Source organism: Mesoplodon mirus (assembly GCF_964341445.2).
Source record: "Mesoplodon mirus genome assembly, chromosome: 13".
Classification (NCBI taxonomy): Eukaryota; Metazoa; Chordata; class Mammalia; order Artiodactyla; family Ziphiidae; genus Mesoplodon; species Mesoplodon mirus.
Window position 1 is genome coordinate 9,166,224 of NC_138989.1, and position 27,453 is coordinate 9,193,676.

A 27,453-nucleotide genomic window follows, 5' to 3' on the forward strand; every position below is an offset into this window, starting at 1 on the left:
CGACTTCCCGTGGCCGGCCCGGGTCACCCAGCTGTCTATGGCCGGCTATCCACTCGCAGGCCAGCCCACAAGTGTCCAGGGATTCCGCATCTGCGCTTTGCCACAGAGTCTCTGAGACCCCATTCTACCATCCCGCAGGCCCTGCGCTCCTTTCTGGGGGTCCTTATCTCCATCTGCAGGCGAGGCCATCGGAAGGAGGCGGTGATGGGTGCTCTCACCTCCACGATGTCCCGCAGCTCAGTGTCCGCGGTGGACACAGTCACTGTCAGTGTGGCGCGGGGGCAGCCAGTGCCGCCCACGACACCCAGCTGTGTCCCGAACTGCAGCACAGAGCAGACGGCGTTGAGGACCCTGGGAGAGAGCGGGAAAGGGATGGCCAAGCAGGAAGAAGTCCCCACGGTCATAGGGGGGAACGACGACCAGAGAAGCGGCCCCAATGGCACCGGGGGCGCACGATCTGCATTTAGGCCCCTGGGGGTCTCTTTACTCGTGCCCAGGCCTGGACCTCTGCAGAGAAACCTCCACGCCAAGAGGGCAGAAGACAGATCCAACAGGACACTCCACACCTCCTGTATGAGCTCCTGCCCTAAAAGAAACGCCATCACGAGCTCGTATAGCTCCACCCGAGGTTTCCCGCCCGTGAACAGTAGGAGGGGTTCCGCCATACCGCAAGCGCTGCCCCGGAAGTCCTCAAAGAAAGGGAGCGAGGAGGGCCCTCCGTCGCCCTCTGCAGCTCCGGTGGTTTCCCAGAGAAAAAGCCAGCCTGACAAGCATGCAGAGGCAACAAGAGGGCAGAAACGGCCCTGGAGGGACTGCTCCCCAACATCTGACAGTCCCAGGCCCCGGAAACGCAGGTTTCCTCTGCTGCCGCACAGGCGAGGGGAGCCTCTGAGGCTGCCCCCACCCCCTGAGCTGGGTTTCCGGGTCACCGCCGAAGACCTAGACTCCGAGAAGGCAGCAGCGCTCCGGCGCATCCTCGGAAGCCTGGCTCCTGACTGGCCCGCTCCTGCCGCTGCTGCAGCTTCCCTTCCCTGCTTCATCTCTGGGCCCCTGATTGGCAGCAGCGAGGAACCCCCGCCTATGACAGCTCTCGCCGGTATTTGAAAAGGAAAGCTCCAGCCTTCGCCTCTGCCCCAGCTCCCCCAGCTAAGCGCAGCCGTGCCCAAGCACCATCCACAAATTCCACCGTGGGCACCCATGCCAGCACCCAGCTGGGTTTGGGGAGCACAGCGGCTGCCCAAGATCTGAGCTGCCTCTTTTCAGCTCTCAGCCTCACAGCAGGAACCGGGGGACCCCGAGCACCACAGCAATAAGAATGAGCGTCGGTTTGAAGACACTACTGCCCACCCCCATCTTAAGTCACATCCCTGGGGGCACACCCAGGCAGGGCCCCCCTACTTCCAGTGGAGGGCCCAGCCCATGCCCAGCCAAGGCTGCCTTTAGGGGCGTGTTGGTTCCGGCCTCTACTCCTAGCAGCCTCACCTCCGCAGTGGGCACAGCAAGGTGCCGCCTCGCTGTTAGGGCAAGGCGCTTGGCTGGACATAAAACCGCTGGGCCATCGACCAAGTCATTCTCCTCCAGGCCGAGATTCATCATTACCTCGGGGCGTAAGAGGAAAAAGTTGGTCTGAGCCAATAAGTCTGGGGAGGGTCCTCCCAGGCTGGGCCTCGTGTGGACCCTGTTTCGATGTGAAACGGACGTCTTAGCCCTAACCTCTGTAATCCTGGAGCAAACTGGGCACCCAGAGATACCGCATTCCGTTCCCACCCCCGGCCTGCAGTCTTCCCCCCAAACGTGGATGGTTTGAGGCTGTTGTCCCATCCCAGCGCTCAGAGTCCTCAGGACAGTAAACAAGAGGCCCTAGCCTCGTCCCCTTCAGTCCTGGAACAGGGGGATGCCCCCTGTTGCCTGTAGCTGACTCCTCCCCTCTCCCTGTTTTCCTTCCAGAACCCTTGTGTTGTCTTCATAACTTATAATAAAGCGTTGTTCTTGTTCTTTTGCATAATCCTCACGTGTCTGTGATCTGTAGATCAAGTGTGGAAAAGCACTGGCTTGTGTGAGTGGTGACATGGAAAGCCAGACCTGTTTACAGTTTCCTGTGGACCCACTCATAGGGTGTGGAGAATAGCACAATGTGATGGCTACCAGGACTGACCCCTGAATATTAAAAGTGTGCTTTGAGTTTAAGTGATGCAGCCCAGGATAAAATGAGCCCAAGGTAGGGATAAATAGGGAGGATCATCCTTGTCTGTTGGAATTGCTACTTCTCACCCACCTCTGACTTGGAGGGGGCTAGGTCATCCCGAGTGTACAACAGGAACCCACACTCTACGCACTAGTCTTTTCTAATGCAGCAAATCCCTTTTTTATTTTCTACTTTTTTACTTTCAGAGTCCTAGGCAAATCACCTACATACACATCTCCCCTAAAGAGTATGGGCTTGGCATCAAAGTTTCTGGAATGGGTCAAACAAGGAAAGCTTTAATTCTAGGATGTGACATCTCCTGGAGCAACCTGTGACATTCTGCTTTAAAAAAAGCAGAAGGACTCCATGAATACATCTCTTCCCTCTTCCAACAAAGAAAGATGAAAGGGAACTATTTGCAGAGGAAAGAAGCAAACATTAATTTTAATTATAAAAGATTAAAGACTTCCCGTTTGTGATCCAATATGTTTGGGGCTTAGAGATCATCAGTCCTGTCATCACAATAAGAGAAAAGCTGAACAAACTGAAAAGAATTCTTAAATCTATCAGAGAACTGAGATCACATGGCTAGTTATCACCACCACAAGAAGTAGATAAGTGAATACAGAGAATCACATCTTCACAAAGCACAGGACTCTGCTAGAGCCTAGATCTAGGGAGCAAAACTTAAACTGCAATTGATGAATTTCTGGAGGCTCATTGTGGACATGCTTAAAAACTCCAGCGGACGGGGCAGTCTTACAGGGCCCTCCACCCTTTCATGCATTATGCCACCAGGAGTCCCACCATGTTCTCAGGGTGAAGATCAAAGAAAAGTCCTTCATACTTCTGGTAGAGACAGAAGAAGAGCAACAGCCCACTGCAGTCTGTTCTCCATAAGAAAGCCTTCCCTCAAGGGAAACTGTTTTACCAGAGCACCCACCCTAGTTTCTATCAGATCGTAACTAGCCTGGAGAAAGGAAGTCCCCATATCTAGTCCTCTTGAGCTTTCCATGTGGAGGAAAGGAAATACCCAACTCCAGCTCCCTCTACCATTCTCTTACCTAATGGGAAAAATAATTTGAAAAGCACCTGTAAAGGTTAAATCCCAGGGACACAGGCTGAGATCTAATCACAGAACTGTAGACACTTCCCCTTCCCCTACATTCCCCTTCCACTGCATTAATAGGGCTCCTGTATCAAAATGGGATTTCAACGGAAAGAACTTCAAGTCTCAGATCTTAATGAAGAAGTCTCAAGGAAAACCCAAAGAGAACAGGGAACACAAAATAAACTGAAGAAAAGAAACCCCTGAAAAAAACAAAGGACCCCAGAAGAAATGATAGCTTCTGGCACCTATGACTAGCAACAAATGGTAAACAGTTTAATTCCTAGAACATAAAAACTCCCATTAAAGACCTATTTACCTCAGTTGTTTTTACCCAGTACATTATGTCTAGCTTTCAACCAAAACTTAGAAGGCATACTCAAAGGCAAAAAAAGAGAAAAAATAGTTTGAAGAGCAAGCATCAGAACCAGACTGGGATATGACAGAGATTTTGGAATTAATAGACTGGGCATTTAAAATAAGTAAAATTAATATAATAAGGGCTCCAATGGAAGAACTGGACAGTATGCAAGAACTGATGGGCAGTGTGAGCAGAGAGATACAAATTCTAAGAAAATATCAAAGGGAATGGTAGAAGTTGAAAACACTGTAACAGAAATGGAGACTGCTTTTTATGAGCTCCTGAGTAGACTGGATATGCCTGAGGAAAGAATCAGTGGACTTGAAGATAGGGCAACAGAAATTTCTCAAACTAAAAAACAAGAGAAAAAAAGACTGAGGAAAACAGAAAAGAATATCAAGGAACTGCGGGACAATTATAACAGGTGTAACATTTGTGTAAACGGACTACCAAAAGAAGAAAGAGAGAGAGAGAGAGAGAGAGAGAGAGAGAGAGAGAAAGAAAGGAAAGAAAAAAAAAAGGAAGGAAGAAAGGAAGGAAGAAAGAACGAAAATATATTTAAAGTAATAATGGCTGAAGACTTTTACTTGACATGCATCAAACCACAGACTCAGGAATCTCAGAGAACACCAAGTAGGATAAATACCAAATAATCAACACCCTTGTATATCATAGTCAAACTTCAGAAAATCTAAGTCAGAGAGAACCTTTAAAGAAGGCAGAGGAAAAAAATCTTACTTGTAGAGAAATTAGTATAACAATTATATTGGATTTCTCTTCAGAAACCATGCAAGCAAGAAGAGAATGCAGGGAAATAAAGAGTTGAAAGAAGAAGAAGAAGAAAAAAAAAACCCAACATAGATTCTGTATCCATCTAATTTCTCCTTCAAAAGTGAAGGAAAAATACTTTCTAAGATACATAAAACTTGGATTTGTCTCTAATAGACCTGCTTTGCAAGAAATGTTAAAAGAAGTTCTTCAGAGAAGGAAAAGGAAAATGATGGGACTTCCCTGGTGGCACTCTAGTTAAGAATCCGCCGGCCAATGCAGGGGACACGGGTTCAAGCCCTGGTCCGGGAAGATCCCACATGCCATGGAGCAACTAAGCCCGTGCACCACAACTACTGAAGCAAGCCTGCGTGCCTACAGCCCATGCTCCACAACAAGAGAAGCCACGGCATTGAGAAACCCGCACACCACAATGAAGAATAGCCCCCGCTCACCACAACTAGAGAAAGCCCTCTCCCAGGGAGGGAAGGTGAGAGGGAGCCCCGGGTGAGGGAGGGTGAGAGGGAGCCCCGGGTGAGGGAGGGTGTGAGGGAGCCCCGGGTGAGGGAGGGTGTGAGGGAGCCCCGGGTGAGGGAGGGTGTGAGGGAGCCCCGGGTGAAGGAGGGTGAGAGGGAGCCCCGGGTGAGGGAGGGTGTGAGGGAGCCCCGGGTGAAGGAGGGTGAGAGGGAGCCCCGGGTGAGGGAGGGTGAGAGGGAGCCCCGGGTGAGGGAGGGTGTGAGGGAGCCCCGGGTGAGGGAGGGTGTGAGGGAGCCCCGGGTGAGGGAGGGTGAGAGGGAGCCCCGGGTGAGGGAGGGTGAGAGGGAGCCCCGGGTGAGGGAGGGTGAGAGGGAGCCCCGGGTGAGGGAGGGTGAGAGGGAGCCCCGGGTGAGGGAACGTGAGAGGGAGCCCGGGTGAGGGAGGGTGAGACGGAGCCCCGGGTGAGGGAGGGTGAGAGGGAGTCCCGGGTGAGGGAGGGTGTGAGGGAGTCCCGGGTGAGGGAAGGTGTGAGGGAGTCCCGGGTGAGGGAGGGTGAGACGGAGCCCGGGTGAGGGAGGGTGTGAGGGAGCCCCGGGTGAGGGAGGGTGTGAGGGAGCCCCGGGTGAGGGAGGGTGTGAGGGAGCCCGGGTGAGGGAGGGTGTGAGGGAGCCCCGGGTGAGGGAGGGTGTGAGGGAGCCCCGGGTGACGGAACGTGAGAGGGAGCCCCGGGTGAGGGAAGGTGAGAGGGAGCCCCGGGTGAGGGAGGGTGTGAGGGAGCCCCGGGTGAGGGAAGGTGAGAGGGAGCCCCGGGTGAGGGAAGGTGAGAGGGAGCCCGGGTGAGGGAGGGTGAGAGGGAGCCCGGGTGAGGGAGGGTGAGAGGGAGCCCCGGGTGAGGGAATGTGTGAGGGAGCCCCGGGTGAGGGAGGGTGTGAGGGAGCCCGGGTGAGGGAGGGTGTGAGGGAGTCCCGGGTGAGGGAAGGTGTGAGGGAGCCCGGGTGAGGGAGGGTGTGAGGGAGTCCCGGGTGAGGGAAGGTGTGAGGGAGTCCCGGGTGAGGGAGGGTGAGACGGAGCCCGGGTGAGGGAGGGTGTGAGGGAGCCCCGGGTGAGGGAGGGTGTGAGGGAGCCCCGGGTGAGGGAGGGTGTGAGGGAGCCCGGGTGAGGGAGGGTGTGAGGGAGCCCCGGGTGAGGGAGGGTGTGAGGGAGCCCCGGGTGACGGAACGTGAGAGGGAGCCCCGGGTGAGGGAAGGTGAGAGGGAGCCCCGGGTGAGGGAGGGTGTGAGGGAGCCCCGGGTGAGGGAAGGTGAGAGGGAGCCCCGGGTGAGGGAAGGTGAGAGGGAGCCCGGGTGAGGGAGGGTGAGAGGGAGCCCGGGTGAGGGAGGGTGAGAGGGAGCCCCGGGTGAGGGAGGGTGAGAGGGAGCCCCGGGTGAGGGAACGTGAGAGGGAGCCCCGGGTGAGGGAGGGTGAGAGGGAGCCCCGGGTGAGGGAAGGTGAGAGGGAGCCCCGGGTGAGGGAGGGTGTGAGGGAGTCCCGGGTGAGGGAGGGTGTGAGGGAGCCCCGGGTGAGGGAGCCCCGGGTGAGGGAGGGTGAGAGGGAGCCCCGGGTGAGGGAGGGTGAGAGGGAGCCCCGGGTGAGGGAGGGTGAGAGGGAGCCCCGGGTGAGGGAGGGTGAGAGGGAGCCCCGGGTGAGGGAACGTGAGAGGGAGCCCGGGTGAGGGAGGGTGAGACGGAGCCCCGGGTGAGGGAGGGTGAGAGGGAGTCCCGGGTGAGGGAGGGTGTGAGGGAGTCCCGGGTGAGGGAAGGTGTGAGGGAGTCCCGGGTGAGGGAGGGTGAGACGGAGCCCGGGTGAGGGAGGGTGTGAGGGAGCCCCGGGTGAGGGAGGGTGTGAGGGAGCCCCGGGTGAGGGAGGGTGTGAGGGAGCCCGGGTGAGGGAGGGTGTGAGGGAGCCCCGGGTGAGGGAGGGTGTGAGGGAGCCCCGGGTGACGGAACGTGAGAGGGAGCCCCGGGTGAGGGAAGGTGAGAGGGAGCCCCGGGTGAGGGAAGGTGAGAGGGAGCCCGGGTGAGGGAGGGTGAGAGGGAGCCCGGGTGAGGGAGGGTGAGAGGGAGCCCCGGGTGAGGGAGGGTGTGAGGGAGCCCCGGGTGAGGGAAGGTGAGAGGGAGCCCCGGGTGAGGGAAGGTGAGAGGGAGCCCGGGTGAGGGAGGGTGAGAGGGAGCCCGGGTGAGGGAGGGTGAGAGGGAGCCCCGGGTGAGGGAGGGTGTGAGGGAGCCCCGGGTGAGGGAGGGTGTGAGGGAGTCCCGGGTGAGGGAAGGTGTGAGGGAGCCCGGGTGAGGGAGGGTGTGAGGGAGTCCCGGGTGAGGGAAGGTGTGAGGGAGTCCCGGGTGAGGGAGGGTGAGACGGAGCCCGGGTGAGGGAGGGTGTGAGGGAGCCCCGGGTGAGGGAGGGTGTGAGGGAGCCCCGGGTGAGGGAGGGTGTGAGGGAGCCCGGGTGAGGGAGGGTGTGAGGGAGCCCCGGGTGAGGGAGGGTGTGAGGGAGCCCCGGGTGAGGGAGGGTGTGAGGGAGCCCGGGTGAGGGAGGGTGTGAGGGAGCCCCGGGTGAGGGAGGGTGTGAGGGAGCCCCGGGTGAGGGAGGGTGTGAGGGAGTCCCGGGTGAGGGAGGGTGAGACGGAGCCCCGGGTGAGGGAAGGTGAGAGGGAGCCCCGGGTGAGGGAGGGTGTGAGGGAGCCCCGGGTGAGGGAGGGTGTGAGGGAGCCCCGGGTGAGGGAGGGTGTGAGGGAGCCCCGGGTGAAGGAGGGTGAGAGGGAGCCCCGGGTGAGGGAGGGTGTGAGGGAGCCCCGGGTGAAGGAGGGTGAGAGGGAGCCCCGGGTGAGGGAGGGTGAGAGGGAGCCCCGGGTGAGGGAGGGTGTGAGGGAGCCCCGGGTGAGGGAGGGTGTGAGGGAGCCCCGGGTGAGGGAGGGTGAGAGGGAGCCCCGGGTGAGGGAGGGTGAGAGGGAGCCCCGGGTGAGGGAGGGTGAGAGGGAGCCCCGGGTGAGGGAGGGTGAGAGGGAGCCCCGGGTGAGGGAACGTGAGAGGGAGCCCGGGTGAGGGAGGGTGAGACGGAGCCCCGGGTGAGGGAGGGTGAGAGGGAGTCCCGGGTGAGGGAGGGTGTGAGGGAGTCCCGGGTGAGGGAAGGTGTGAGGGAGTCCCGGGTGAGGGAGGGTGAGACGGAGCCCGGGTGAGGGAGGGTGTGAGGGAGCCCCGGGTGAGGGAGGGTGTGAGGGAGCCCCGGGTGAGGGAGGGTGTGAGGGAGCCCGGGTGAGGGAGGGTGTGAGGGAGCCCCGGGTGAGGGAGGGTGTGAGGGAGCCCCGGGTGACGGAACGTGAGAGGGAGCCCCGGGTGAGGGAAGGTGAGAGGGAGCCCCGGGTGAGGGAGGGTGTGAGGGAGCCCCGGGTGAGGGAAGGTGAGAGGGAGTCCCGGGTGAGGGAGGGTGAGACGGAGCCCGGGTGAGGGAGGGTGTGAGGGAGCCCCGGGTGAGGGAGGGTGTGAGGGAGCCCCGGGTGAGGGAGGGTGTGAGGGAGCCCGGGTGAGGGAGGGTGAGAGGGAGCCCCGGGTGAGGGAGGGTGTGAGGGAGCCCCGGGTGAGGGAGGGTGTGAGGGAGTCCCGGGTGAGGGAAGGTGTGAGGGAGCCCGGGTGAGGGAGGGTGTGAGGGAGTCCCGGGTGAGGGAAGGTGTGAGGGAGTCCCGGGTGAGGGAGGGTGAGACGGAGCCCGGGTGAGGGAGGGTGTGAGGGAGCCCCGGGTGAGGGAGGGTGTGAGGGAGCCCCGGGTGAGGGAGGGTGTGAGGGAGCCCGGGTGAGGGAGGGTGTGAGGGAGCCCCGGGTGAGGGAGGGTGTGAGGGAGCCCCGGGTGAGGGAGGGTGTGAGGGAGCCCGGGTGAGGGAGGGTGTGAGGGAGCCCCGGGTGAGGGAGGGTGTGAGGGAGCCCCGGGTGAGGGAGGGTGTGAGGGAGTCCCGGGTGAGGGAGGGTGAGACGGAGCCCCGGGTGAGGGAAGGTGAGAGGGAGCCCCGGGTGAGGGAGGGTGTGAGGGAGCCTCGGGTGAGGGAAGGTGAGAGGGAGCCCCGGGTGAGGGAGGGTGAGAGGGAGCCCGGGTGAGGGAGGGTGTGAGGGAGCCCCGGGTGACGGAACGTGAGAGGGAGCCCCGGGTGAGGGAAGGTGAGAGGGAGCCCCGGGTGAGGGAGGGTGAGACGGAGCCCGGGTGAGGGAGGGTGTGAGGGAGCCCCGGGTGAGGGAAGGTGAGAGGGAGCCCGGGTGAGGGAGGGTGTGAGGGAGCCCCGGGTGAGGGAAGGTGAGAGGGAGCCCCGGGTGAGGGAAGGTGAGAGGGAGCCCGGGTGAGGGAGGGTGTGAGGGAGCCCCGGGTGAGGGAGGGTGTGAGGGAGCCCGGGTGAGGGAGGGTGTGAGGGAGCCCCGGGTGAGGGAAGGTGAGAGGGAGCCCGGGTGAGGGAACGTGAGAGGGAGCCCGGGTGAGGGAGGGTGAGAGGGAGCCCCGGGTGAGGGAAGGTGAGAGGGAGCCCGGGTGAGGGAGGGTGAGAGGGAGCCCCGGGTGAGGGAAGGTGAGAGGGAGCCCCGGGTGAGGGAAGGTGAGAGGGAGCCCGGGTGAGGGAGGGTGTGAGGGAGCCCCGGGTGAGGGAACGTGAGACGGAGCCCGGGTGAGGGAGGGTGTGAGGGAGCCCCGGGTGAGGGAGGGTGTGAGGGAGCCCCGGGTGAGGGAAGGTGAGAGGGAGCCCGGGTGAGGGAGGGTGTGAGGGAGCCCCGGGTGAGGGAGGGTGAGAGGGAGTCCCGGGTGAGGGAGGGTGAGACGGAGCCCCGGGTGAGGGAACTTGAGAGGGAGTCCCGGGTGAGGGAGGCCCGGGTGAGGGAGGGTGAGACGGAGCCCGGGTGAGGGAGGGTGTGAGGGAGCCCCGGGTGAGGGAGGGTGAGACGGAGCCCCGGGTGAGGGAGGGTGTGAGGGAGTCCCGGGTGAGGGAGGGTGTGAGGGAGCCCCGGGTGAGGGAAGGTGAGAGGGAGCCCGGGTGAGGGAAGGTGTGAGGGAGCCCCGGGTGAGGGAGGGTGTGAGGGAGCCCCGGGTGAGGGAGGGTGAGACGGAGCCCCGGGTGAGGGAGGGTGTGAGGGAGTCCCGGGTGAGGGAAGGTGAGAGGGAGCCCGGGTGAGGGAGGGTGTGAGGGAGCCCGGGTGAGGGAGGGTGTGAGGGAGCCCCGGGTGAGGGAACGTGACAGGGAGTCCCGGGTGAGGGAGGCCCGGGTGAGGGGAGGGTGAGAGGGAGCCTCCCCACCAAAAAGAAAGGAAAAAGGAAAGAAAAAGAAAAAAAATCCTTAGAAATCTGGTTGCATTCCAGCGGGTCTTATCTTCTTCCTCATGGCCCTGGCAGCCAACCCCATGGGATTTCCCTGGCCACCCACAGACTAAAGGAGGTCAGTGCCTCTCTGGGTCAGGCTTGCCACCAGCAGTCCACAGCGGCAGCTGGATATGCAGGACAGGGCAGGGTGACCGCTGGGTCCAGTCCAGGGATTGCCCGATGGTGACTGGACCTGTGATGGGACTTCCCAGGCAACCTGCCTCAGGATTTCCAGGCGGTCACAAGCACCTCAGAAATTATCCTTCCCTAGTAAAGGATAGGGAGGGAGAACAGTTCTCTGGGGAACATAGCCCCAGATAACCAATTTTGGGTCATTTGAGGAGGCCAGCTTTAAACGGAAGCAGCCACCATGACCTCACTGCCCAGTTCAAATACACGGTCAGTAAATATTTGGTGATAAAAAAGAATGAATTCTTTTTTTTGTTTTTTAAACATCTTTATTGGAGTATAATTGATTTACAATGTTGTGTTAAAAAGGAATGAATTCTGCAAAGATACTTCTTTGTACGTGAGTGCACTGAGTCTCAGGTCCTAGAACTCAGTGATTCCTCCCAAAAGTGAGGGGCCATCGAGTGCTGGGAGGTGGGGTTGCTGTTTTTGTTTTATGAGGGGTCTGGCAAAGTGACATTTGAGCCAAGACTGAGGGAAGCGAGGGAGCCAGCCATCAGGATGTCTGGGGGATGATGTTCCAGGCAGTGGGAACAGTCAGTGCAAAGGTTCAGAGACAGGCTTGTGCCTGGCATGTCTGAGGAACAATGAGGAGGCTGTTGTGACTGGAATGAAGTGAAGAGCCAGAGCAGTGGGTGATGTGGTCAGAGGTCCCTGAGGCCACCTCCCATAGGGCCTCATGGCAATGTTAAGGGCTTTGGCTTCGACCCTGAGCGAGATGGGGGCCATCGGAGTTTAGAGCCCCTAATGGAGTTATATTTTAAGAGGATCCCTCTGGCTGCTGGGTTGAGAACAGACCAGGCAGAGCGGGGGCACCAGTGAAGAAGCTGTGGCCTTGTCCGGTGAGAGGCAATGGTGGCTGGGCTAGTAGCGTGGAGATGGGGAGAAATGCTCAGATTCTGGACATCTTTTGGAGGCAAGAGATGACAGGATTTGCTAACAAACTGGATTTGGGATTTGAAAGAACAAGGGAATCTAGGACGATGCAAAGTTTTGGCCTGAGCAGTTAGAAGGATGGAGCTGCTGCCAGTCCCTGATTGCAGGAAAGACTATGGGAGGGGCTGGTTTAGGGCAACAGATCAGGAGTTCAATGTCAGACATGAATTCTGGGGCGAGATGATGGAGTCCTTCTGCAGGCAGTACTGCATCAGGTGGTTGCTCTTTCTTTTTTGCTCCTTGTGGAGCCTCTTGGCTTTCTTTCTATATTTTGATTCTTTTTCTTCTCTCTGCAAATAGCTTTGCTCTGACTGTGCTTCAATGGACTTCAGCATGGAAACACCAACCCCTTTCCTGATTCCACCACTACTTGACCAGGTTTGGCCTCTGTCTCTTAGTTTATTGTTTAGAGCAACAATTTTCAAATTATGTGCCAAGGTACCCTGGGGCTTGTGGCCATATCACTCCAGTCTCTGCCTCAAGGTTGGATGAGTGAGACGGACAAGTAAGTCAAGACTGACAGAGGCAACTCTGAAGTGTTTCTAGAGCATTTGACCCAGCCTGGAGAAGTCAAGGGAGCCTTCCTGGAGGAGGTGACATTTCGGTTGAGACTTAAATGACTAGAAGGACTTAGGTAGGTGGGAGGAGTTGAGGAAGTGGGAGAGGGCATCTCAGGAAGAAAGAGCAGCAACCGTAAAGGCCTGGAGGTAAGAAACAGCACGACACACTGGGGAGCATAAGCAGTTTGATGTGGTTGGAATAAAGGGTGGAGGTAGTTAAAGAAGTGAAAGGCTTTGCATGTTAAGCTAAAGAGTTGGAAATAAAATATGAATTAAAAAGTATACATATTTTAAAAGGATTTGTACTTGTGTGCTTGTTGTAAAATATCCAGATGTATATTAGAAATCAAAGCCCCCATAATCCGAACTGTTCCAGGAGACGATATCTAATAATATTTGGGGGAAGATCTCTTTTTTCCTTTTAAAAGATTGAGATATAACTATATACAGGAACATGTGCAATTCTTAAGTACAGATTGATGAGTTTTTACCCATCTTTATACCTGTTTAATCATCACTAAGATCAAGATGTAGAACCAGCGGGCTTCCCTGGTGGCGCAGTGGTTGAGAGTCCGCCTGCCGATGCAGGGGACACGAGTTCGTGTCCTGGTCCAGGAAGATGCCACATGCCGCAGAGCGGCTAGGCCCGTGAGCCATGGCCGCTGAGCCTGCGCGTCCAGAGCCTGTGCTCCACAACAGTAGAGACCACAACAGTGAGAGGCCCGCGTACCACAAAAAAAAAAAAAAAAGATATAGAACCAGCAAATTTGGGGTCTTTCTAGTTTTTTTTCTGTTTATTGGCCAATAACCATATACATACACATGTAAATACTAATATATATGGATATATAAATGCATATTCTAATATGCAATATAATTTTATGTATATATAAATATGTATGTACTTATAGCACATACATATATAATAATTTATGTATATAGAAATATAATCTGCAGTATAATTTATGTATATATAATTATAAAAAATAGAATCATTCTTGACATAATATTCCGCAATATTCTTTTTTCACTTAACATGGACATTTTTCCATATCAGTACATAATGATCAAGAGAGAAAACATCTGGTTTATTCGTGCATTTATTCATTTACTCACTCATTCAACAAATACTCTTTTTTGAGGTTGTATGATATGTTCAACTGTGTGTCACTGAAGGGATTTAAACAGCGGAGGGTCATAAGGAGGAACAATAGAACAGGCTTTACTTTTTAGATAGATCATTCTGGAAGAAGTATGCTATCCCTCACTCCCTTTGGTGGAAGAGGAGGGGTAAACCATTTTCCTTCTCAAATATTAAGCAGAGGACATTTTAGTGAAGTCTTCCTTTCAACCATCCCTCAAGCACTCATTTCCACTCTGGAGAGAAAGCTATCATCACTAACTTCTTATGCATCCTTCCAGAGACAGTGGCTGGATATACGAGCAGACACGTGTACATTTTTTTTTAATCCTTTAAAAATTTATCTTTCCGTACTCAACAACATCTCTTAGAGACCACTCACATCAGTGCATAAAGAGCATCCTCGTTCATTTTTTGTGACTGCACAGTTTTCTATTGAAGGGAAGGACAAGTTCTGTTTTCAAACCTTGCCCAGAAGCCTGGCATCTTTTAGTCCCTGCCAGACTTCTCTCTGCCCCTGGCCGGTGGACACCTAGGTTGACCAGGGGGCAGGGCTCTGAGGGCTGGAAATGTTCCATGACCTGACTGGGAGTCTCAGAGGCTGAACGCGGGAGGCCCCTGGGAGATGTCTTGTGGCCTCAAGGCTGTCCTCACTCTCTCTGTTATTTCAAAAAGATGCCCTGGCTTGTTTATGGTCCTGTCCCCCTTGTTCCTGGGCTCCAGTGTGTCAGCAGTTGGCCTGAGAGTCCTCCTGCCCACATCTGTTCTTGATCCCTCTCCCCTGAGGGCATCCAACTGTTCCACAGCTGTCTCAGAGCCCCCAGGCCTGTGCCCACATTTTCTAGCAGACAGGGTCACCCTTGGTCATGGGATGAAAGTACTCATTTAATAAATACGTACTGTGTGCCAGGTTGTCTGGTAGGCTTTTACAAGTTAGTTCATAACAATTCTACCATGTATACCTTTTTTTTTTTTAATTTTTTGCCTTATAACAAATTTAATCAGTTCCATGTATACCATTTTATGGATGAGGAAACAGAGGCTCAGGTAGAGGAGGTCAGAGCTGGGTAACGGTGAAGCCTGAATTTGAACCCACCAACACCAGACCTCTTGGTTCCCCTTGTATCCTGGGGCTCCCTGAATCACTGTGCAGCAAGCACTCAATAAATATGTGCTGACTGACTGAATGAATGAATTTGAGAGATATTTCCTGAGGTCTTGTTTGTCAGGCACTGGTGTAGGCACTAGAGATGGGACAGTGAACCTGAGAGACTTCTTGGAGTGAAATTCTAGTGGGAAAGACAATCAAGCAAAAGTAAGATAATTAGGTAGTAATAGGAACTGTGGAGGAAACATAACAAGATGTGGAAGACGGGTGGGCCAACTTTAGATAGGGACAGGACCAGATGTGTATGGAGGTGACCTTTGGATTGAGATCTGAATGGCAAGAAGGGGCCAGCTATATAAATAAGTGGTAGGGAGGAGAGGATTCCATGCAGAGGAAACAGCACGTGCAAAGGCCCTGAGGTTGGATCAAGCTTGATGTGTTCAGGGGACAGAAAGAATGCTAGTGTGGCTAGAGTAGAATACAAAGGACAGTAGGAGGGGATGAAATTCAAGATCTAGGCAGGGGCCAGGTCACGCAGGGGCTTGACAGCCACATAATGACTTGGAGGGCTTAGGTAGGGGAGTAATATTTTCTCAGGTTACTGTGTGGAGAATAGACGGTGAGGTGGCAGGAGAAAAAGCAGGCAGCATGGTGAGGAGGCAACTGCGGTCCCTGGCCTGAGATGGCAGTGACATGGACCAAGGTGGGAGCCATGGAGACAAAGAGAAGAAAACATACTGGGGATATATTTAGTAAGGAAAGCCAACAAAATTTGCTGATGAATTACAGTTGGGTGATGGGAGAAAGAGAAGAATCAAGGATAGTTCCTTGGTTTCTGGCTTGAGCAACTAGGTGGATGATGAGGGAACCATTTATTGAGATGAGCAAGATGGGGGAGAAGTAGGTTTTCCTGAGGGCCATTGTTGAGAGAGGAGGATGAAGTAGAGTTCCATTTTGGACACAGGAAGTTTGCTGTGCCCAGTAGACATCCCAGTGGATGTATCAGTTAGCAGCTGGATAATGAGTCTGGGACTCAGGGGAGAAGGCAGAGCAGGAGACTGATGAGTCATCATAAGGAGGGTATTAAAGCCACAAGCCTGGATGAGAGTGTGTGGGGAGCGAGTGAAGACAGACCCTTCATCGAGAGAGGATGATGAGGATGTATGTCACCGAGGGGCAGGGGGGACTGGCTTCCAGAATGATGACCAGGATATCCAGCTACTCAGTCTCAAACCCAGAGGGGCCCTCAGTCTCAAACCCAGAGGGACCCCATGGCGGGGGTCACTGTAGTGTTCTGGAAGCTGGATCTTAGATGCTGTCCACAGGGCCTTTGACTTGCTCCAATGCCCTCAGTCTGAAGGCCCTCAGACAGCATTACCTGGAATTGCTGTTTACCTAACACCTTCCTCCAAGAAATTCAAAAGCCTGGCTGGGTCCCCAAGAAGCCTCCATTCTTCCCTTGGGGACTTTACCAGAATGCAGGCCAGGAAACTGGGACAGCAAGTACCCCATTCAAGGTCACAAGAGCTAGGGTGTAACTGCCTGCAGAACCAGAGAAGCAAACCCCTCTTTCACCCACATTCATATTGGTTTGGTTTCTGACGCGGCTTTTGTTTTGCCAAGTAGAATATGAAAACTCAAAAAGAACTTCTCAGAGTAATAAAGATGTTTAGCAGGGGAGGATTGGGAGAAGACATTCTGAATCACAGAGCTTGAGGAGAAAGAAGTTTAATATAAAGTTTGATAACATTTGGCTTGTAATATGTGATATAATACCATCCTTGGTCTCTACTTGGAAACTTCAGCAAAATCTGCTGCACTTCAGTGCCTTGGGGGTTAAATTTGTGGTTTGGTGATGGAACAATGTGCTGAAACTGGTTTTTGGAGGGTCCTGGGGTCTGAACCACATATGGGTTATGTTGGGAGTAGATTTAAGAAGGCTAAGGGATACCATGGAATGCTTCTTGCTCCCGTCTGGAGCTCCTGGAGGGCAGGGGACACATGTGACTCCCTTCTTTGTCCCCAGTGACCAGCACTGGATGTGAATAGAGTAGGGCATCAGGAATTGTTTCTGCAATGAAGGTATCAAGAGAGGAGTAGCTGAGTGAATGAGTGAAGTGTAAAGAAGCTTATGCATAAGAGAGGGAAGAAAAGTGGACACCAATGAGAAAAAACAAAAATTAAAAGTCTAACAACATCAGCTTCTGATAGCCGGTCTCCAAGCTGGCTCCCGATAATTCTTGCCTTCTGATGTTCACCCTGGTATTCATTTTCTACTGCTGTGTAACAAATTACCATACATTTAGCAGCTTAAAACAACACCTGTTTATTCTCACAGTTTCTGTAGGTCAGAAGTCCTCTTTTCAGGGTTTTGCAAGGCTGAAATTGAGGTGTCAGTGGGGGCTGTGATCTTATCTGAGGTTCAGAGTCCTCTTTTGAGCTCATGGAACATTGGCAGAATTCATTGCCTTATGGTTGTATGATGGAGGTCCCCATTTTCTTGCTAGCTGTTGACAGGGCAACGCTGTCAGCTCCTAGAGGCTGTTATCAGGTCTTTGCTAAATGGCCTTCTCCACAGGTAGTTCATACATAGTTATTTACTTCTTCAAAGCAAGCAGGAGAAATCTTTTCTTTTTCTTTTCTTTTTTGCTTTGAATCTTTCTGGTCTCGTTTAAGGGCTCACCTGATTAGGTCAGGCCACCCAGGGTATTTTCCCTTTTGATTAACTGAAAGCCAACTGATCAGGGACCTTAACTATATCTGCAAAATCTCTTCTGCCAAATAATGTAACATAAGCGAGAGAGTGAAATCCCATTATATTCACAAGTCCCACTGACACTCAAGGGGAGGAGATTCTACAGGGCATGCACACCAAGGGGTGGGAGTCTTAGGGGCTATTTTAGAATTCTGCCTCCCACAATACCCTTGTGTAGAACTCTCCCACACTGAACAGGAATGACCTGTGTAACTAGAAGCATATTGCAAAAATGATGGTGTGTGAATTCCAAGACTCGGTCATAAAAGACATTGTGGCTTCTCCCTTGCTCTCTCTCTCTTTCTTGGATTATTCTTTCTGGGGGACTCCAGTTGCCATGTTAGGATGCTCAAGCTGCCCCAAATATCACAAGCATACACAAAGAAAGAAAGAATTTATTAAAAACACATGGAGATGTCTGTCACTTGGAGTCTGGCACCCAGGGCTGTCACAGAGCAACCTGTAGTCCTAAACATGTACTCTCCTGAATATCATCATTCAGGCCCCCAGGAAAAGCTTCTCCACATCTCTTAGACTGTGACCTCAAAATAACAGTTGTGTCTGAATGCAGTGAAGGTTCATGGGTAGTGCTGCTGCCAACATTGGAGATGAACATTCTAGTTCTGGTTCTAGTGCAGGGATAATTTGAGAATTGGAAGCACTTAGAGAAGAGCAAATACAATGTATTAACTTGCAAAATCCTTCCTCTCTGGTAGCATAAATGCATAAAGAACTCTCAGGCTTCTCCTTGTGTTCCAATTTGTGGCTCTGGATGCACTCACACATTAGTGTAATCTTTGCAAGCACCGTGCATGGCCACTGTGGGAGACAGACTCTAAAATTCCACTCCCCCCCCCCCAATTCTCACCTTCTGGTGTTCATACTCCTGTGTTATCCTCTACCCTTGAGTGTAGGCAGGATCTGTGACTTGCTTTTAACCAACAGAATGCAGCCAAGCTGATAGGATTTCACATCTGTGATTACCCCGCATAAACTGTAACTACTGTCTTGCTTGCAGACTCTCCCTATTGACCCTCCTTTGCTGGCTTTGATGAAGTAAGCCACCATATGGAGAGGCCCACATGGCAAGAAACTGAGGATGGTCTCCAGCCAACAGCTAGGAAGGAGCAGAGATTCTCACTCTGGCAGCCCATAAAGAATCGAGTCCTGAACCACCACGTGAGTTTGGAAGTAGGTCCTTCTTCATCTGAGTCTCAGCTGAGACCCCACCCCTGACTGACATCTTGATTGTGGTCTTATAAGAGACTCTGAAGCAGAGGGTTCAGCTAAGCTGAGTCTGGATAACTGGGTTGTGACATAATAAATCTGTCTTGTTTTAAACTACTAAATTTATGGTAATTTGGTGCACAGCAATATATAACTAACACAGTAGCAGAGGATCATTTTGAAATATTAATGATTCATATTACTCTTAAATTTGAATATATGTAGATCCAAATGTAAAATGCATGAAGTGTGATACGTTTCTTTACATTGACTTCCAGACATTTGAACTCTAAGATTTTTAGCAGTTTTATTTTTTAATATTTATTGGGATTTAATTAAATTTAAAAAATTCATATTTGTAGCTTTATTTATTTATTTATTTATTTAAAATATTTATTTATTTATTTATTTCGGCTGTGCTGGGTCTTACCTGCGGCATGTTTACTTGTGGCACAAGGGATCGTTAGTTGCAGCATGCAGCCTTCTTAGTTGTGGAATGTGGACTCTTAGTTGCAGCATGCATGTGGGATCTGGTTCCCAGACCAGGGATCGAACCCGGGCTCCCTGCCTTGGGAACATGGAGTCTTACCCACTGGACCACCAGGGAAGTCCCTGTAGCTTTATTTTTATTTTTTTTCTTTCTTTAAAAAATTTTTTAATTTAATTTAATTTATTTTTTTATGCAGCAGGTTCTTATTAGTCATCAATTTTATACACATCAGTGTATATATGTCAATCCCAATCTCCCATTTCATCACACCTCACCGCCCCCACCCCCTGCCGCTTTCCCCCCTTGGTGTCCATACGTTTGTTCTCTACATCTGTGTCTCAATTTCTGCCCTGCAAACTGGTTCATCTGTACCATTTTTCTAGGTTCCACATATATGCGTTAATATATGATATTTGTTTTTCTCTTTCTGACTTACTTCACTCTGTACAACAGTCTCTAGATCCATCCATGTCTCAACAAATGACCCAATTTTGTTCCTTTTTATGGCCGAGTAATATTCCATTGTATATATGTACCGCATCTTCTTTATCCATTCATCTGTCGATGGGCATTTAGGTTGCTTCCATGACCTGGCTATTGTAAATACTGCTGCAATGAACATTGGGGTGCATGTGTCTTTTTGAATTATGGTTTTCTCAGAGTATATGCCCAGTAGTGGGATTGCTGGATCATACGGTAGTTCTATTTTTAGTTTTTTAAGGAACCTCCATACTGTTCTCCATAGTGGCTGTATCAATTTACTTTCCCACCAACAGTGCAAGAGGGTTCCCTTTTCTCCACACCCTCTCCAGCATTTGTTGTTTGTAGATTTTCTGATGACGCCCATTCTAACTGGTGCGAGGTGATACCTCATTGTAGTTTTGATTTTCATTTCTCTAATAATTAGTGATGTTGAGCAGCTTTTCATGTGCCTCTTGGCCATCTGTATGTCTTCTTTGGAGAAATGTCTATTTAGGTCTTCTGCCCATTTTTGGATTGGGTTGTTTGTTTTTTTAATATCGAGCTGCATGAGCTGTTTATATATTTTGGAGATTAATCCTTTGTCTGTTGATTCGTTTGCAAATATCTTCTGCCATTCTGCGGGTTGTCTTTTCGTCTTGTTTATGGTTTCCTTTGCTGTGCAAAAGCTTTTAAGTTTCATTAGGTCCCATTTGTTCATTTTTGTTTTTATTTCCATTACTTTAGGAGGTGGATCAAAAAAGATCTTGCTGTGATTTATGTCAAAGAGTGTTCTTCCTATGTTTTCCTCTAAGAGTTTTATAGTGTCTGGTTTTACATTTAGGTCTCGAATCCATTTTGAGTTTATTTTTGTGTATGGTGTTAGGGAGTGTTCTAATTTCATTCTTTTACATGTAGCTATCCAGTTTTCCCAGCACCACTTATTGAAGAGACTGTCTTTTCTCCATTGTATATCCTTGCCTCCTTTGTCATAGATTAGTTGACCATAGGTGCGTGGGTTTACCTCTGGGCTTTCTATCTTGTTCCATTGATCTATGTTGCTGTTTTTGTGCCAGTACCATATTGTCTTGATTACTGTAGCTTTGTAGTATGGTCTGAAGTCAGGGAGTCTGATTCCTCCAGCTCCGTTTTTTTCTCTCAAGACTGCTTTGGCTATTCGGGGTCTTTTTTGTCTAAATACAAATTTTAAGACTTTTTGTTGTAGTTCCGTAAAAATGCCATTGGTAATTTGATAGGGATTGCGTTGAATCTGTGATTGCTTTGGGTAGTATAGTCATTTTCACAGTATTGATTCTTCCAATCCAAGAACAAGGTATATCTCTCCATTTGTTGGTGCCATCTTTAATTTCTTTCATCAGTGTCTTATAGTTTTCTGCATAGAGGTCTTTTGTCTCCCTAGGTAGGTTTATTCCTAGGTATTTTATTCTTTTTGTTGCAGTGGTAAATGGGAGTGTTTTCTTAATTTCTCCTTCAGATTTTCATCATTAGTGTATAGGAATGCAAGAGATTTCTGTGCATTAATTTTGTATCCTGAAACTTTACCAAATTCATTGATTAGCTCTAGTAGTTTTCTGGTGGCATCTTTAAAATTCTCTATGTATAGTATCATGTCATCTGCAAACATTGACAGCTTTACTTCTTCTTTTCCAATTTGGATTCCTTTTATTTCTTTTTCTTCTCTGATTGTTGTGGCTAGGACTTCCAAAACTATGTTGAATAATAGTGGTGAGAGTGGACATCCTTGTCTTGTCCTGATCTTAGAGGAAATGGTTTCAGTTTTTCACCATTGAGAATGATGTTTGCTGTGGGTTTATCATATATGGTCTTTATTATTTTGAGGTAGGTTCCCTCTATGCCCACTTTCTGGAGAGTTTTTATCATAAATGGGTGTTGAATTTTGTCAAAAGCTTTTTCTGCATATATTGAGATGATCATATGGTTTTTATTCTTCAATTTGTTAATATGGTGTATCACATGGATTGATTTGCATATACTGAAGAATCCTTGCATCCTTGGGATAAAACCCACTTGATCATGGTGTATGATCCTTTTAATGTGTTGTTGGATTCTGTTTGCTAGTATTTTGTTGAGGATTTTTGCATCTATATTCATCAGTGATATTGGTCTGTAATTTTCTTTTTTTGTAGTATCTTTGGTTTTGGTATCAGGGTGATGGTGGCCTCCTAGAATGAGTTTGGGAGTGTTCCTTCCTCTGCAATTTTTTGGAAGAGTTTGAGAAGGATGGGTGTTAGCTCTTCTCTAAATGTTTGATAGAATTCACCTGTGAAGCCATCTGGTCCTGGACTTTTGTTTGTTGGAAGATTTTTAATCACAGTTTCAATTTCATTACTTGTGATTGGTCTGTTCATATTTTCTATTTCTTCCTGATTCAGTCTTGGCAGGTTGTGCGTTTCTAAGAATTTGTCCATTTCTTCCAGGTTGTCCATTTTATTGGCATAGAGTTACTTCTAGTAGTCTCTTAGGATGCTTTGTATTTCTGTGTTGTCTGTTGTAACTTCTCCTTTTTCATTTCTTATTTTATTGATTTGAGTCCTCTCCCTCTTTTTCTTGATGAGTCTGGCTAATGGTTTATCAATTTTGTTTATATTCTCAAAGAACCAGCTTTTAGTTTGATTGATGTTTGCTATTGTTTTCTTTGTTTCTATTGCATTTATTTCTGCTCTGATCTTCATGATTTCTTTCCTTCTGCTAACTTTGGGTTTTGTTTGTTCTTCTTTCTCTAGTTCCTTTAGGTGTAAGGTTAGATTGTTTGAGATTTTTCTTGTTTCTTGAAGTAGGCTTGTATAGCTATAAACTTCTCTCTTAGAACTGCTTTTGCTGTATCTCATAGGTTTTGGATGGTCGTGTTTTCATTGTCATTTGTCTCTAGGTATTTTTTGATTTTCTCTTTGATTTCTTCAGTGATCTCTTGGTTATTTAGTAACGTATTGTTTAGCCTCCATGTGTTTGTGTTTTTTACGTTTTTTCCCCTGTAATTCATTTCTAATCTCATAGCGTTGTGGTCAGAAAAGATGCTTGATATGATTTCAATTTTCTTAAATTTACTGAGGCTTGATTTGTGACCCACGATATGATCTGTCCTGGATAATGTTCCATGCGCACTTGAGAAGAAAGTGTAATCTGCTGTTTTTGGATGGAATGTCCTATAAATATCAATTAAGTCTATCTGGTCTATTGTGTCATTTAAAGCTTCTGTTTCCTTATTTATTTTCATTTTGGATGACCTATCCATTGGTGTAAGTGAGGTGTTAAAGTCCCCCACTATTATTGTGTTACTGTCGATTTCCTCTTTTATAGCTGTTAGCAGTTGCCTTATGTATTGAGGTGCTCCTATGTTGGGTGCATATATATTTATAATTGTTATGTCTTCTTCTTGGATTGGTCCCTTGATCATTATGTAGTGTCCTTCCTTGTCTCTTGTAACATTCTTTATTTTAAAGTCTATTTTTTCTGATATGAGTATTGCTACTCCAGCTTTCTTTTGATTTCCATTTGCATGGAATATCTTTTTCCATTCCTTCACTTTCAGTCTGTATGTGTCCCTAGGTCAAAAGTGGGTCTCTTGTAGACAGCATATATATGGGTCTTGTTTTTGTATCCATTCAACAAGACTGTGTCTTTTGGTTGGAGCATTTAATCCATTCACATTTAAGGTAATTATTGATATGTATGTTCCTATGACCATTTTCTTACTTGTTTTGGGTTTGTTTTTGTAGGTCCTTTTCTTCTCTTGTGTTTCCCACTTAGAGAAGCTCCTTTAGCATTTGTTGTAAAGTTAGTTTGGTGGTGCTGAATTCTCTTAGTTTTTGCTTGTGTGTAAAGCTTTTGATTTCTCCATCAAATCTGAATGAGATCCTTGCTGGGTAGAGTAATCTTGGTTGTAGGTTCTTCCCTTTCATCACTTTAAGTATGTTATGCCACTCCCTTCTGGCTTGTAGAGTTTCTGCTGAGAAATCAGCTGTTCACCTTATGGGAGTTCCCTTGTATGTTATTTGTCATTTTTCCCTTGCTGCTTTCAATAATTTTTCTTTGTCTTTAATTTTTGCCAATTTGATTACTATGTGTCTCGGCATGTTTCTCCTTGGGTTTATCCTGTATGGGACTCTGCGCTTCCTGGACTTGGGTGGCTATTTCCTTTCCCATGTTAGGGAAGTTTTCGACTATAATCTCTTCAAATATTTTCTAGGGTGCTTTCTCTCTCTTTTCTCCTTCTGGGGCCTCTACAATGCGAATGTTGTTGCATTTAATGTTGTCCCAGAGGTCTCTTAGGCTGTCTTCATTTCTTTTCATTCTTTTTTCTTTATTCTGTTCTGCAGCAGTGAATTCCACCATTCTGTCTTCCAGGTCACTTATCCGTTCTTCTGCCTCAGTTATTCTATTGATTCCTTCTAGTGTAGTTTTAATTTCAGTCATTGTATTGTTCATCTCTGTTTGTTTGTTCTTTAATTCTTCTTGGTCTTTGTTAAATATTTCTTTCATCTTCTCAATCTTTGCAGTCATTCTTTTTCTGAGGTCCTGGATCATCTTCACTATCATTATTCTGAATTCTTTTTCTGGAAGGTTGCCTATCTCCACTTCATTTAGTTGTTTTTCTGTGGTTTTATCTTGTTCCTTCATCTGGTACCTAGACCTCTGCCTTTTCATCTTGTCTATCTTTCTGTGAATGTGGTTTTTGTTCCACAGGCTGCAGGATTGTAGTTCTTCTTGCTTCTGCTGTCTCCCTGTAACTTTATTTAAACAACTTATTTTAAAACGTTATTTTAATTTGCCATTTGCATTTTGACTTTTGGTTTCAAAAGATAATTTAATAAATTATTTAATTTTAACTGAAAAAACTGATAAAATATTCTAGAATAATTACTTTAGAAAACATCTAAAATAATTTTAATTTGCTGATTTTTAAAAATTTACTTTAATTTACACTTCTCCTGAAAATATATTCACACTTTGTGTTCTTTGATATATAATTTCAATTTATTTTTTATTCCTTTAGATCATTACTGCCAATAGCACAGAAATTATTTAAAAATCTTGATTATAACAATAGGGTGAGTGATTTTTCTAAAATGAAGGCAAGAAAAACAAATTTTATGCAATAAATATATAGCAATTTCTTAATTATTCATGTTTTTTAAAATTCATTTAGACATCACTGGCACATCAATACAACATAATTTAATTCCATCATCTTTGATATTTTGCCAATTTTCAGACATATAAAAACCATAGCTTCACACATATATTTTGACTTTTTTTTGTGTGTGTGGTACGCAGGCCTCTCACTGTTGTGGCCTCTCCTGTTGTGGAGCACAAGCTCCAGACGCACAGGCTCAGCAGCCATGGCTCACGGGCCCAGCCACTCCACGGCATGTGGGATCTTCCCAGACTGGGGCATGAACCCGTGTCCCCTGCATCGGCAGGTGGACTCTCAACCACTGCGCCACCAGGGAAGCCCTCTGCTCCTTTTTAAAATGTCATTTACTTGCTAAAGACACTAGGTCATTGCTTCTTTAGTTACTGACATTCTAGATTTTTATATCCCATGTGTCATTATACTACATTACATTCTAGATCATTATATCCCATGTATCATTTAATGTTAGTTCCTGTATTTCTTATAAACTGGTAGTTAATCTTGAGGCTGGATTTGATTCAGGTTGGTTATTTGGGCAAGAATACCTTTAGGCATGCTTCCTCTGCCTCACATCAACAGGCACACAATGTCTGGTTATCCCCCTTCGAGTCATGTTAAGATTGATCAGTGGGTTCGGTGAATAATTTTAGACAAGAGTGGGATACCCGGGGAGACTTCCTGGAGGAATCGGGCTTGAGTTGGACCTCTTTAAAGGACAAGTGGGATTTAGATAGGCCAAGGGAAGGAAGAAATATTCCAAGTGAGGAGAGAAGGAAGGATGCGTGAGTCAGAGAGTGTTCTGAAAATACTGAGCAAAAACTGGTTAACTCTCCCTCATCTCAGCTTCCTTTGTTTTTGTGGTACACAGGCCTCTCACTGTTGTGGCCTCTCCCATTGCAGAGCACAGGCTCTGGACGCGCAGGCTCAGCAGCCATGTCTCACGGGCCCAGCCGCTCTGCGGCATGTGGGATCTTCCCGGACCGGGGCATGAACCCATGTCCCCTGCATCGGCAGGCAGACTCTCAACCACTGTGCCACCAGGGAAGCCCCTCAGCTTCCATTGTTATCCTCTGCTCTAGAGGCCAGGGCAGGAACCAGATTTTATCTCAGGTTTTAATTCTAATAGGTGCATGGAGTATTTTGTTGGGACACATTGTGAAATCACATTCCTGCTCAGTGGGAAAGATTGCTGTGATCAACTAGTGATGTCTGGTATGGTGCTATGGTTGCTGTGAATCTGCCAGAGATCAATGACTCTGCCCAACCACAGGGTCTTCGACATTGGACCCTAGAAGGAAATAAGGGCTGAATGGGGTACCTGACATGAACTGTGGCAGTCCTTGTTGGTTGTTTACTAATCTTCATTTGCCTTTTTGTTTTTGCTAATGGAACCTTAGGTATTGGATGGCAGGGATTGACTTAGACATGAACAATGACCCAGTTCTGGCTAATGAGAAATAAGGGGAAGTCTGCTCCTGGGGCTTCTGCAGAATTTTTTCTTCCTGAATTGAAAGAAATGTGTGAAGGGATGCTTCCCACCCCTTTGGAGGTGGTTGTATAAGGACATGATGCCTGGAACAATGGCAGCCATCTTATGACTATGAGAAGACATGGCCAATATGTCAAGGATGGTGGAGAAGAAATATGGAAAGAACCTGGGTTTTTGATGAAGGTGTTGAGTCATGAACAAACTCTGGAACCACCTATTGCCAAATATTTTCTTGTGTAGAAAGTAAACCTCTATTATTTAATCCATGTTTAGTCAGGCATTCTTTTATTTATTTATTTATTTATTTATTTGGCTGCACCGGGTCTTAGTTGCAGCATGCAGGATCTTTAGTTGAGGCATGTGGGATCTAGTTCCCTGACCAGGGATCAAACCCGAGTCCCCTGCATTGGGAACATGGAGTCTTAATCACTGGACCACCAGGGAAGTCCCTAGTCAGGCATTCTTTTACTTGCAGCTAAGGACAGCCCAAAGGATACACTGACCATACTCCATGCTTCATGGGCATAGTCCAGACTAGCATTTTCAAGCCATGGCTGAGTCATGAAATCAATTTATTGGATCATGACCAACATTTTAAAAAATGAAATAACACAGATTATATGAGAATGCATGACACAGAGAAAGGATAAATATTGGTTTTGTTGAACTCTTGTTTTAATTATGTGGGTCCCAGGTTATGTTCTCCAAGGAAGCAGACCCTGAGACAGAATTCAGTGTTTGGAAGGTTTATGAGGGAGTGTTCTTGAGATCAACTCCTGTGGAAAGGAGGGGAAAGAAGCAGGAGTGGGCAGGGGGAGAGATCAAGCTGGGATGGAGGTCTAACAATGATCTTGACTAACCCCACAGGGAATCTGGGAGTTAAAATGGCTCTTCAGAAATTGTCCTGAGTTGGGCTAAGATGGCCAGGCTTTTATCTTCCCCTCACTGGACATGAACCACCTCGGGAAAGAGGTGTGACTTTGAGCAAGGAGGCTCCATGAAGATAAGGCAGGGACTCAGTCCAAGGGGCTGACAGCTGGAGGCTCTCTGCAGACAGCACTCCCAGAAGATGGGACAATAAAGCCTTCCTGGGATGAGGATGGAGCGTTTCATGTCTGTCAGTGTGTGTGTGTGTGTTAGAGTGAACCAGATTGTGGTGTAAATGCATTCCTTATTATGGGTCCTGGTCAAAGCAGTTTGCAAGCCTCTGGAAAGTCTAGGTTGTGCTTCCACCCAAGTTGTTTTCCTCCTAATTGCCTTTTGGGGTGTCATCACTTTTCCCGAGGCTCTGCTTGTGAGAGGCAGCCCTGTCTTGCGAGACAGTGTCCTGGCATATTTGAACACCAACGCTGAGCTGAGCTGTTGGTCCCAACCATGCATTAAGAAATGGCAGCTACTGGGCTTCTCTGGTGGCATAATGGTTAAGAATCCGCCTGCCTATGTAGGGGACATGGGTTCGAGCCCTGGTCTGGGAAGATCCCACATGCCACGGAGCAACTTAACCCGTGCACCACAACTACTGAGCCTGTGCTCTAGAGCCCGCGAGCCACAACTACTGAGCCTGCATGCCGCAATTACTGAAGCCGGCGTGCCTATAGCCCGTGCTCTGCAACAAGAGAAGCCACCGCAATGAGAAGCCCGCACACCGCAACGAAGAGTAACC

General features: G+C 49.1%; 1 protein-coding gene across 1 annotated transcript in view; it reads left to right on the forward strand.

Moving 5' to 3' along the window:
- Positions 1–372: 372 nt before the first annotated feature.
- The window catches only part of CCDC63 (coiled-coil domain containing 63), a gene marked incomplete at both ends in the record, with an annotated part of 99,392 nt that continues 72,311 nt past the window's right edge, over positions 373–27,453 (forward strand). The window contains one exon of the mRNA XM_082641759.1: positions 373–1,096. Coding sequence (XP_082497885.1) covers positions 373–1,096 — 724 coding nt within the window. The remainder of the gene's footprint in view (positions 1,097–27,453) is intronic.